General features: G+C 35.8%; 1 protein-coding gene and 2 long non-coding RNA genes across 4 annotated transcripts; 1 reads left to right on the forward strand and 2 right to left on the reverse strand.

Annotated features, from left to right (window-relative positions):
• Positions 1-848: 848 nt before the first annotated feature.
• On the reverse strand, positions 849-4,068 carry LOC110872823. Of its 2 annotated transcripts, none has more exons than XR_002554716.2 (3): positions 3,553-4,068; positions 1,824-3,406; positions 849-1,237 (listed from the first exon to the last, which is right to left on the reverse strand). It is a non-coding gene; the product is annotated as an uncharacterized LOC110872823 (long non-coding RNA). The 2 variants fall into 2 exon arrangements; XR_002554717.1 differs by having other exon boundaries at positions 3,181-3,406; positions 3,553-4,031.
• Positions 4,069-4,915: 847 nt separating this feature from the next.
• On the forward strand, positions 4,916-5,701 carry LOC118481314. The gene is made up of 2 exons (XR_004865410.1): positions 4,916-5,084; positions 5,452-5,701. It is a non-coding gene; the product is annotated as an uncharacterized LOC118481314 (long non-coding RNA).
• A 3,705-nt stretch (positions 5,702-9,406) lies between these two features.
• On the reverse strand, positions 9,407-10,690 carry LOC110872824 (deoxyuridine 5'-triphosphate nucleotidohydrolase). The gene is made up of 3 exons (XM_022121701.1): positions 10,407-10,690; positions 9,871-9,962; positions 9,407-9,794 (listed from the first exon to the last, which is right to left on the reverse strand). Exons 1-3 carry the CDS (start codon positions 10,673-10,675, stop codon positions 9,550-9,552), a joined length of 606 nt encoding a protein of 201 aa, XP_021977393.1. The 5' UTR covers positions 10,676-10,690; the 3' UTR covers positions 9,407-9,549.
• Between the last annotated feature and the right edge of the window lie 1,503 nt (positions 10,691-12,193).

Genomic DNA, 12,193 nt, shown 5'->3' on the forward strand with positions numbered 1-12,193 from the left:
TTGTTTTTGTTTTCTAGTTGGCTGATTTTGGCAACAACCTTTCTGATATGTTTTTTTCTTTAGGTATTGGATACTTGTTATTATACGTGTATTAGAGTTATATCTGATTCTAAATGTTTAGACCTTTAGTTTCTCTACTTTTTATGATTTGTTAGTATTATTAGAATCCTTAAGATGTTAAAACATATTTGAAATCACAGAACATCTATACAAGATATACAATATTCGTTTATAGAAAATGTGTTTATAAATCATAGAACATCTATACAAGATATACAATAATTTACATATAACTCACTCAAATCAGAATTTGAGATTAGATTTGGTGTGATATGCAAGTTAGATTTTTATTTTTGTACTATGATATGTAGTGTTTATGTGTTTGCCTTTTCAGATGAAGTGATTGTTTTTTCACTAGTGAAATCCAGGGTTTATGTTGATTTTTATAGAGCTATTTAGAAAATTTGATTTTTTATCCCCCTTCCCAAATTTTCCTTGTTTCCACCAAATATGATAAGAAAATGAAACTTTCTGTTAGGATAAAACAACTGGTGGCTGTAAACTACTAAGGAGATGTTTGGTGTTGCGTTTTCAAAATAGATTATGCGTTTTCAAAATAGATTTTGTGTTACGTTTTGAAAAAGCATGTAGGTACATGCTTCTCCAAAACTGCGTTTTAGAGGCAGATAATCACTTTTTCATCCAAACACTTTTTTTCGATTATTTATGTTTTACAAACGCAATAATCAAATAATCACTTCAAAACGCAATCCCAAACACCCTCTAAACCGTGTGGAACAACTGATTTTTCTTCCTTGTTTCCACCAAATATGATAAGAAAATGAAACTACTAAACCGTGTGGAACAGCTGATTTTTCATTAAAACTAGGTTCATACCCACGCGCGCGTTGCGGCGCGCTAAACCAAATCGTTCTCGATATGAACATTTTGCTTATGCCAATGAAGTTTATACGCAAAAGTTGCTGATGTGAATTATAGTACGGTTTTAACATAGATCACAAAAGTTTTTTTTTTCTTCATGCGTCTGGTACCTAGTCTTCTTTGTGGCGCTAATGACACTAATGCCTTCACTTGTATATATTGGCAAACCGAATAACCTCTGAAACACCCAATAACATGAGAAGTGTTGGAAAAGGATTTACATTACCCCGGGCCATGGTGTTGTTTTACTTGTTGATTATCTCAAGTTCACCCGAATACATTCCGCCTCCATCCTCTGTAACAATAGTTCCAATATTTATTTTAGCCAACAAATAAAATATTAGAAAACCCGGATATCATAATGAAAATATAAAATAAGTATTTGCATCATTTAAGTTTGGAGTCAAAACACATGTCATTTAAATCTTAAAAGTCAAAAGTGGAGTTTGATTTCACGATGGACAGAGTAGTTTAGTTATAAATTCATGCCTGAAGCCTCTAAAGAGGTTTTCATAACAAAACTAAGTGTTGAACACATACCACTGTACCAGTGAAAATTCAAAATAGCAAAGTAAATCAAGAGCTGTCATAGTAGTGTTCCATTACTGAATATTTTTAGCTTTGAAAGTAAAAAATGAACTTGTTATATTCTAATTCATACTCCCATATGAGATAATAAACCCCTTACATCCTAACTCAATTCATCAATATATCGTGCCTTTTGATGCAAATGTCTTCATGTCAAGTAAACATTGTTATATATATAGATACATAAGAAATCTGTTTTGACTCTCAAACAGGTAAACTTGACATTGGGTACCAGTTATGGTAATTGTACTACAAAAATGAAAATGAGAACGTGATTGATGAACTCAATGTACCTGATCACCAGAGAATCTATCGGAATAAGAAGACATGGATTCGCCCGAGCTTTCATCAATGGGGCTTTTCTCCAATGACTTCTTCGGCCGCAGCCAACTTATGTGATCCATTGTTTTCAAAACAGATTGATAAACAAATACTAATACCCACACACACTCACCACCCCCACACTTCAACAACAATCCTATCAATCTTAATCATTTAAACCTAAACTTCATAACTTCAAGTGTCAAAACTAAATTATAATCACACATAAGCAAGTCATCAGATATGAATTGCGTCTAAATTGGATCAGTTTGTGAGGATGAAAAAAAATATTTTAGTACTTTATTGAATAAACTCTTTCTTAACATATTTGATTGGGTTTAGATTCAGGAAATCTGGCGTTTGCTGAATCACAACACCCCAACGACTGCCAATTGTAGTCATTAAAGTTATATGAAACCGTTTTTTCCATTTTCTACCAATTCGTTTATACGGATGATTCACTCACTTTAATGAGGTTGGTTACTGAACCGGAACTCGTTTTGGTTTGTTAATGACTTGTAGTTGACGGCTCAGAATCAGTATTGAGGTTCTGATGGCTGCATAACAGGTTGCTAGTAGCAAACAGTGCACTCACCATCCTTGCTATGCAACATCATACCTATTTTTTACCAAAGTCATCATAGCCGGCAAACGAACTCGGGATGTAACGGCCGAATATAACTTTCAGTTCCATATACCTTTAATTCCAACATGTCCGGTAAATATAACTGGGTTGATAATGGCTGCAACGGGTGTTGCAAAAACAACGACTAACTTACAAACAGTCCCCATTTTGGTTACCAGATCGAAGTCAGACCCAACCGAACCACATTAAATGGGTTTAGACTCATGTATTTAAATAGGGATAGACTTGATTGTTTTCAATCTATTTGCCGGTACAGAACCGTAATCCCAATTTCATTTCCCAAATTCGAACAATAATCCAACAGAGCCAAACATAAGTCACAGAACCGTGATTAACCTAGTGACACGAATACGGTATCACGAAATGGGAAAGAAGCGCGTAATCCCAATTTCATTTCCCAAATTCGAACAATAATCCAACAGAGCCAAACATAAGTCACAGAACCGTGATTAACCTAGTGACACGAATACGGTATCACGAAATGGGAAAGAAGCGGGTGACGTGTGAAGAACTGCCCAAATTGCCCATTCAAATCGAACCACGACTCAAAATTCTATTCATTTAAGTTGTGTTATTAACAGATATATCAAACAACAAATCTAATTTGATTTCCAATCAAACAACAACAACTTGAATCAAACCATGAAGAACAAAAACTAAATCAGAAATTGTATGTAACTTACCACCGTGAAGAACAAAGCGATCAAAACCTTGAGAATAACCAGACCGCCATTTTGAAAAAATCGAACTTAATCATTTACCCAATTTTCTCATCACTGCTTTCTCTCTCTATCAGACTCTCACAGTCACTGACCCAAGAAGACAACGCCGCAACACACACGCCACCTAAGGCGGCCGAACATGACCACTGGCAACGTGTAGGCATGCGTTTCTCTCCATCACATCCACCTACAAAAGCACAAACAGGTTCAAGAACATCACCGGATTTCGTATCATAATAAGTTTAATCCATTAATTCAACAATAAAAACAGATTTCATATCATAAAACTACAAAAAAAACACACAAGAAAATGACGCAAGTTGCTAATCTTACCTGCTGGTGACAGAAAATTAGGGTTCCGACAACTCGCGTTTCGGCAAGAGTATTAATAATCGTCAAAAGTGGTGGCTCGTTGAACAATTGTAATCGGAATCATCGTGTAGATTCTCAAGCACGAAACAAACAGAATCAAGATTATGATTTATGAATCGCATCGATATAATTAAGAATTTGGGGATATTGGAAACAGTTGTGTACCGTGATGTGGGATTTCATGGCTACATGAACCAAATCAAATCAAGAATAAACATCATCAATATGGGAAGTAATCTGGTTTTATGTGTATATTGAGATCGAAATCAGTGGTGGAAGTCCTGGATGATCCAAAGCAGGCGGTGGGGGAGAAAAGGGGGTAAAAGGGGAGGTGATTAGGAAAGAAGCGGGGTGACGTGTGAAGAACCGCCCAAATTGTCCATTCACATCTAAACATGACTTCAAATCACTATTCATTTAAGTTGTGTTATTAATAGATTTAGATTAGATTGTGAACATAACAATGGTAGAATGATCCTGATTAATATTTCATTTATTTTGTTTTAAAAGTAAATTACAAAAACTATCCATTATGTTGACATCAGATTGTAAACTGTATCCTTTACCTTCAAAACGTACAAAAAAAAACATACCCGATGTTTGAAAACTCTTGCACGTTACGTCCTTTAGCCTCACGTAATTAATTTTCATGGTTAACTCTAACCAATTGAATGCCACATGAGAGTATTTTCGTCAAATTACCCTATATATGTATTATATAAATATATTTCTCTCTCTTTCTCTCTTTAAATCCAGAAATACTCATCTCTCTCTCTACATCCATAAAAGCCCTTCAGATTCAATCTCTCTCACTCACTCTCAATCTAGAAAACACTAAGGGGGTGTTTGTTTTTTGTGAAAAGCACTTCAGAACCTCTTATGTCTGCCCCACGCAGACCACGCGCAGACGTTTGAGTCTGCAGCTTGTTTGTTTTTTGTAAGTGATTTCATTAAAAAAACCTCTTCCAAACCTCTTCCTCAAACAGACCTGGCCTCACATCTTCACACCTCTTCCAAACCTCTTCCTGCTCTTTCAAAACGCATCTCAAAAAAACCCTAGCTTGCTTCTTCTCCACAGCGACACCTGCCTCACGTCGCTTCTTTTCCACAGCCTGCTCCGGCGACCCTCATTCTTCCCTTCGATTTCTCTGTCAAATCCGTGATCATTACGACCTGCAACTATTTAGCCATCACCTTGAACCCAATGATTTTCCAACCAAAATCAAAGGATGTCCTGGGTACTTGGCAGCAGCGTTTCTTACGATATCCGAGTGAAACCCAACAAGTTTTTCGGGCTTTGGAGCGGCCTTCCTTCTATCATTAATGTCTGCCAGACACAGATAGTTACACGAGTGAGAGTTTTAGATAAAATATGTGTATGAAAACTCACATGGGTAGTCAAAAGTTACGACTTTGACAACGTTTAAAGCGTTCGCCAGCAAGTTCTTCCATCTGCATAAAACTCAAGCTTGGTGTTCAATAGAAATCTTGCTGTAAGCAAAAATAAAGATATGTGCATACATCTTTTTGCCCATTCAGTTTGTGCTGCTCTAATTTTTATTTCAAATTGCAAAGTTAAAACAATAAGTTTTTGTATTCATATGTACGATTTGAAAAATAACAAACATATTCAGCATTGCAATAGATAAAGGGTTTAATTTAGCCGTTACCTTGAACCCAATGATTTTCCAGCCAAAATCAAAGGACGTCCTGGGTACTTGGCAGCAGCATTTCTTACGATATCCGAGTAAAACCCGACAAGTTTGTTATTTTTCGCTGCCTCTGGCGACCCCTCTTGTCTTTGATTATTATTATTGTTACAAATTTCTGAAAAAAAAGTATGCTTTCTTGTATGTTTAGGCGCCAAAGAAGGAGAAAGCTCCCACACCGTCATCAAAGCCGGCCAAATCCCATTGCGGAACGCAGAAAAAGGTCAATTGTTGTATTTTTTTTTTTAATTTTCATTATGCATTTGTGATCTGTTTTGAGCTACAAATTGAGTGGCCAACACAGTTTGAGAAATGTTGAATTATGTTTGTTTATTTTGGCTGATTTAAAACCTGTATGTTACATGATTTGTGTTTGTTTTTAATGAATGGAGATTGCACAACAGGTGTTTGTTTTTTATGTGATATTTATGTCTTTGTTTTTAATTAATGGAGATTGCACAACAGCTTTGTGTAATTTGGATGCCATATTGTTTTTGATACAGTTGCTTGCTAAATGGTTAGTTTAAAATGGAGCTTGCAGAAGTTAAAAAAACAAACAGTCTTCTTCTTGCAGACTGCAGAGGTTTGGTCCACCTCTTCAGCTGCAGATATGGTCCGCAGACTGCAGACGTTTTACCTCTGAAAAAACAAACAACACCTAAAAAACACTTTATTAAAAATGTGTATGATGTATTCATCTTTAAAAAGCCATTTAATTTGTTGTTTTCTTTATTTCTAGAGTAAATTGCCATTTTAGTCCCTGAGTTTTGTCCAAATTTGCCATTTTAGTCCAGATAGTTTTTTTTTCACCTCTGGATCCCTGACTTTTCCACTTTGTTGCCATTTTGATCACATTGACTAACTTCGTCCAAAAACCCCATTTTTAACCAGGGGTATTTTAGGGATTTTCAATTTAAATCTTTCAAATTGCCATTTTGATCCATTCTTTTTTTATTTTGAAAAAATAAAGAGTAATATATAAAAAAACCTTTAATTTCTAAAAGCAAAATATTCAATAATATATATTAAAAAAACCCCTTTAATTATTATAACATATGTATATACAGATAACTCAAAACAACCCTCACCCCCTCTCTCATCAACCACAACAATCTCCACCGTGCACCACCACTGCCACCGCCATTCACCACCACTCACCACCGTTCACAACCCCACACTCTCTCTCATGCCGCACACGTTCTCTCTCTCTCTCTCAACATTCCACCACTGTCACCACTTACCCCACAACACCTTCAACACCTTCCACCACCATCACCACTGCCACCACTTACCCTACAACACCATCTCTACCTTTTTCGGCCAGATCCACCACTACTCCCCGCATGCCACCATTAATCTCAATGGAAGCTAGTGGCACATTGTTGGCTATATCAACCATTTTTTCCTCTTCACCGGAACAAAACACAGCTGACATGTCGAAATCAAAGGAGAGGAACCGGATTCAACGATTGTCGTTACCACCAACCCCACCATCACCAACGATTCCGCCGGGATGTCGATTAGTATGTTGTTCAACATTAATTTTGATTTTTAGGGTTTATTAGGGAAGATTTGGGGAGACAGTTGCAGACTTATGGGTGATTTTGGTGATTGGTGGTGGGTTTTGGTTGAGTTCTCTATTTTGATTAAACCCCCAATTCATAATCTCATGTTATTCAATCAAATCCCTCGATATATGGTTCAAGAATAGAGAAGGAGGTGATGGTGATGGTCAAGAAAGAGAGAGGAAAAGTATATGTGTGTTTATATAATATCAGTATATATAATTGTATATAATAATAAAGTATAGATTATAAGAATAATATAATAATTATTATAAGAATAAGATTAAAGGGGTTTTTTTAATATATATTATTGAATATTTTGTTTTTAGAAATTAAAGGTTTTTTTTATATATTACTCTTCATTTTTCAAAATAAAAAAAGAATGGATCAAAATGGCAATTTGAAAGATTTATATTGAAAATCCCTAAAATACCCCTGGTTAAAAATGGGGTTTTTGGACGGAGTTAGTCAATGTGATCAAAATGGCAACAAAGTGGAAAAGTCAGGGACCCAGAGGCGAAAAAAAAACTATTTGGACTAAAATGGCAAATTTAGACAAAACTCAAGGACTAAAATGACAATTTACTCTTATTTCTATAAAGCCTCTTCTTCACAATTTTAGATCCAATTCGTGTCAGTGTTACGTGAATCCCCTAATCAACTTCATATCTCCTTTTTCCTTTTCTCAAGTTCATGACACCCATCTATCTCATCGATACAAACACTAACAACCCATTCGCCATTCTTGTGACCACCTGCGACACTGATATTTGGATTAACAACAATCGCTTCAGGAAGCTTGGTGAGGGTCTGTTTGCGAGACCACCACCACAACGACAATCACTTCAGGAAGTTTAGGGGTCATACATAATTAATCAACCCGCAACCACCGTGACGTCCACCACATCCATCCAACCTTTCTTCTCCTGAACACTATCTCCTCTGATCAGATCTGTCATATTTTGGTGGATGGTAAGTTCAGATCTCAAGGATGGTTGGTTTAGAGGGTTCGTTTTTTAGATGAGGGGGTGGTGGCAGCTAGTGCTTGTGATGGCGGTGGTCGGATTTGGCAGTGGCAGGTAAAGGACGATTATGGTGGGGGTGGTGGTGGTAGTTTTTTAAAGAGAGAGAGAGAGAGAGAGGAGAGCGTTGTTCCCGAGTCTTATTTAACAGGGGAAGAGGAAAGAAAAGAGATGAAAATATGAAAAAAGCATGTTCCCGAGATTTTTTAAGAATAGAAGGGAGGGGAAAGGAGGAAAAAGAAAAGAAAATTTGTTAATATATTTATCCTTCCAAATCGGAAAGATTAGGAGAGAAAATCTTATTAATTACTAAATTACCCGCATATCTAATTAAAATGTTTTATGTTTAAAGGATATAATAGTAAAATTGTTCCTTTTTTTTTCTTTTCCTCCTAACTCAGGAACACATAAAATGCTTCATTTCTTCTATTTTCCTTTACTTTTCATTAAACTCGAGAACACGAAAAAAATCACATCTTTTCCTTCCTTTTCTCTTTTAATTCACCCCCCCCCCCTTTGTTAAAGAGAGGGCGAGTGGGTGGTTTATTTGTACATAGATATGTAATTTTACATTTTCAAATTGTTTTATTTATTACTTTTTATGTTTATTAAATTTAAGTAAATAGTGTAAAATACCAAAATAACCTTATATGGGGTCCACTTGGACATACATAATCATGAAAATTAACTAAGTTAGGGCTAAGAACATAACATGTAAGGATTTACAAACATCTTGTACTTTTTGAAGGTAAAGCATACATTTTGCCATCTGGTATTAACATAAAAGACAATTTTTGGATTTTACTCTTGTTTTAATTTGGAGCTCATCAGTAGGGCTGCAAACGAACCAAACGTTCGGCGAATAGTTCATGAACCGTTCGGTTGGAAGTTCATTTGTGTTCGTTCGTTTATTAAACAAACGGACACAAACAAGAAATTCTGTTCGTTTTGTTAAATGAACAAACATGAACAGAGTTCTTTCATTTATGTTCGTGAACGTTTGGTAACATGTTCCTTTGTGTTAGATAGTTCATTGGTGTTTTTAGCTTTTATATATTATTTAAATACTTCAAAATTCCAACAAATAAAATATTTAATCAGTGTGAAATGTATTAAATATTTTGTTCATGAACGTTTGATTGTATTTGTTTGTTACCATTTGTATTCATGAAAATTAGTTTGTGCGCATTTGTGTTCATCATCGTTCGTTTTCATTCGTTAAATTAACAAACGAACACGAACAAGTTCATTTCCTTAACAAACAAACACAAACATAAAATCTCGTTCGATAAGCGTTCATGAACAGCTCGTGAAGACAAATATTTCTTAACAAACGAACAAGGACTTGTCCGTGTTCGTTCAGTTTGTTTGCAGCCCTACTCATCAGCTACAAATTTGATTTTTGAGTCTTAAAATATGTTTTTATTATAAAGTTGTTCATCTTGGTTTCTACTCATCTTATTTTAACATCATAATAATGTGCTCATATTATCTTTGCCATGTATTTTAGACTTCATAATTTACAGCAAAATCTTTGGATTAAACAAGAGACTACACACACTTTTAAAAAAACAGTTGACAAAATGTTTCATCAATATCACGCCTAATTCATAGGAACAGATCATATCAGAAACTAAAACTAGTCAAATTCAATAACGCATATTAAACACCGGTTGATCCAAACCCACCTGCACCTCTAACAGTCGAATCCAGATCATCAACCTCAACAACTTCAGGCATCACAATCTTCTCAATAATCAACTGCGCAATTCGATCACCAACTTTCACTTCAAAATCAACATCAGAAAAGTTGAAGAGTATTACACCAACCGGGCCTCTGTAATCGGCATCAATTACACCTGCCCCAACATCAATAGAGTGTTTCCATGCTAGACCAGACCTCGGAGCTACAAAAAAGTTACACACGTTAAGTAACGGAAGTTCAAAACCATAAACTGAATACAAAAGCATTTAGAAACTTACCAATGCGGCCATAAGTTCCTTCGGGTACTGCTACGCTTAAATCTGTGGGAACCAATGCTTTGCCCCTTGCAGGTACTTTTGTGTCGGTTGCACTGAATCAATTAATCAAAACATAAAAAAATGAATTTACCCTAATCAAATGGCCACGTGAATATCTATTATTATTTTTTTATGACAACTCTTAACTTTCCCTCTGATTTGGTCCCTTTAACAGGCCTAGTTCAACTGTTAAGGGTCCTAACCACTAACAGCAACTACACCTTTCGTAAAAAAAAAAAAAAGATTAGCAAACATTCCAGAAAAATCTTTACGTGATAAAGTTACTTTTAATTTTATTAAAAATATATGAATTTAAACTTTTTAAATATACATTTTCAACATATTCGGTTTCTCAGCGGGTGCCAAACCATTAAACCCGGTTTTTTAAAGCTTAAACCGAACCGCTGCACTCCTAAATCAACCAAACCAGCCAATTCAAAGGGGTTTTAAGGACCAAGAACACAGTTGAATCAAGTTCGTTTTAAGGGAATTGGTACCTCGAAAGATCGTAACCTGCGGCGAGAGACGAGCCTCTGGAAGGTAAAACCGCTTTCTCCGAGAGCTTCTTCACTTTGAAAACAGGAATTTGGTGATCTTCTACTTTCTGAACCTTTGCGGCCGGTCCTTCGGTTTCAGGGTTGCCGTTGATGCTCTGTGCCATTGCTGAAACGAATGATCCAAATTGATGAAAATGGAGATGGGGGTAGGGTTTATAATTGGCCGCTAAAAGGGGAGAACGTGTAATGGCGCCAAGAATTCCCGCCATCTTTAAACCCAACAACATATTGATAGTGGGATGGATATGTTGAATGTTTTTTATATGGTAACCTTATAATTTACTTAAACTAAAATGTATACTTAATTTTGAATTCTATATTCCAAATTTATAGAGTAATTGTGTATGTTACATTATTTTGATAAACTAGTAGAGTAATTATGTATACTTTAATTTTGAGTTGTATATTTTTTATGAACTTATAGAGTAATTGTACATGTTATGTTATTTTGATAATTACTCTACGAACAAAATAATTATGGAAATGTCACCGTATATTTTTGTTTTCCACTTTATTCGTACGTTTTGTACGATTGTAGAGAATCTTTACTCTGTTAAAAATACACTTAGGAGTAAGTTTAGCCGGTTGTTTCATACATGGAGAATTCAAATAAACTTCTCAACCCGACCATTTATCTTTTCACTTTCCTGCCCGACTAGTTTTGTGCATAAAACATAAAAGGCATACCAAGAAACAAAAAAATGGTAAAACTTCTATAAATTAATTTTCGGTAAATTAATGATGTGGATTCGCTCTAGGATCGATTCCTTAACCGTTGAATGCGTAGAACATGAATCTTGTGCGGAATCCAAGAACGTGTGTAGATTGAACACCAAGAAGTAATTAAACTATGATTTCTATTGATTCTAGAACGTTACAGAACCACGAAATCAAACTGACAGAGTTTCCCCTCTAAATCAGCAAAGTTACCATGAACAAGACCCTACACTCCTATTTATAAGCATAGAACATCCTTAAGTATGTAGCTAAGAATGGACCTCCATTCATACGGATGCACAATTACGAATGGACTTGAATGTTACGGATGGACATGAACCTACGAATGGACCTTGAAAGTTACGGATGGACTTGCTGATTCGTCTGAATGGACTCTATGTGCATTCGTACGAATGGACTTTAACATCCTTGAACTTTATAGTTTGCTCAGTTCAGCACTAGTCTTGTCTCATCTGATTAAGCTACGATACGTGATTGACGGAAACGATAGACATATGCACTCACAGACCCCCCCTTGGATATTGCTGCAGTCAATCTCGTAGCTTTCTATCTTCTCTATCTGAGTCTTTTAGAAGCTTTGACATCTTCAGCACCACATGCTCCTCGTTGCTCTACAAGCTCCTCTTGAATCTGCTTCCTGCTTCAGCAGCTCTTTTCAGTTGACTCTCTTTCCAGGCTCCCCCTTTCATTAAGCTTTCGGCTTTTCAGGATCAACACCTGGTTCTACCCCTTGCTTTGAGCTTTTCTTTAGACTCCCCCTTAACCTCAGTTATCAGGATCGTAATCTGGTTCACCATCTGAAATCACAAGTATTTAACAGTGAAAGCTTTTTAGGTCACCTAGAATTGGTAACCTGGCTTTAAGCATTCATACGTATGTGCTTTTTAGATTACCAGGATCATGAACCTAGTTCTATGAAAGATTGACAATATAAAACTATTTTTGGTTCAAGATCGTTTCCTAGCCCTTTAAAAACTATTATCTTCCAG

The sequence above is a fragment of the Helianthus annuus genome, chromosome 8 (genome assembly GCF_002127325.2).
Source record: "Helianthus annuus cultivar XRQ/B chromosome 8, HanXRQr2.0-SUNRISE, whole genome shotgun sequence".
NCBI lineage: Eukaryota > Viridiplantae > Streptophyta > Magnoliopsida > Asterales > Asteraceae > Helianthus > Helianthus annuus.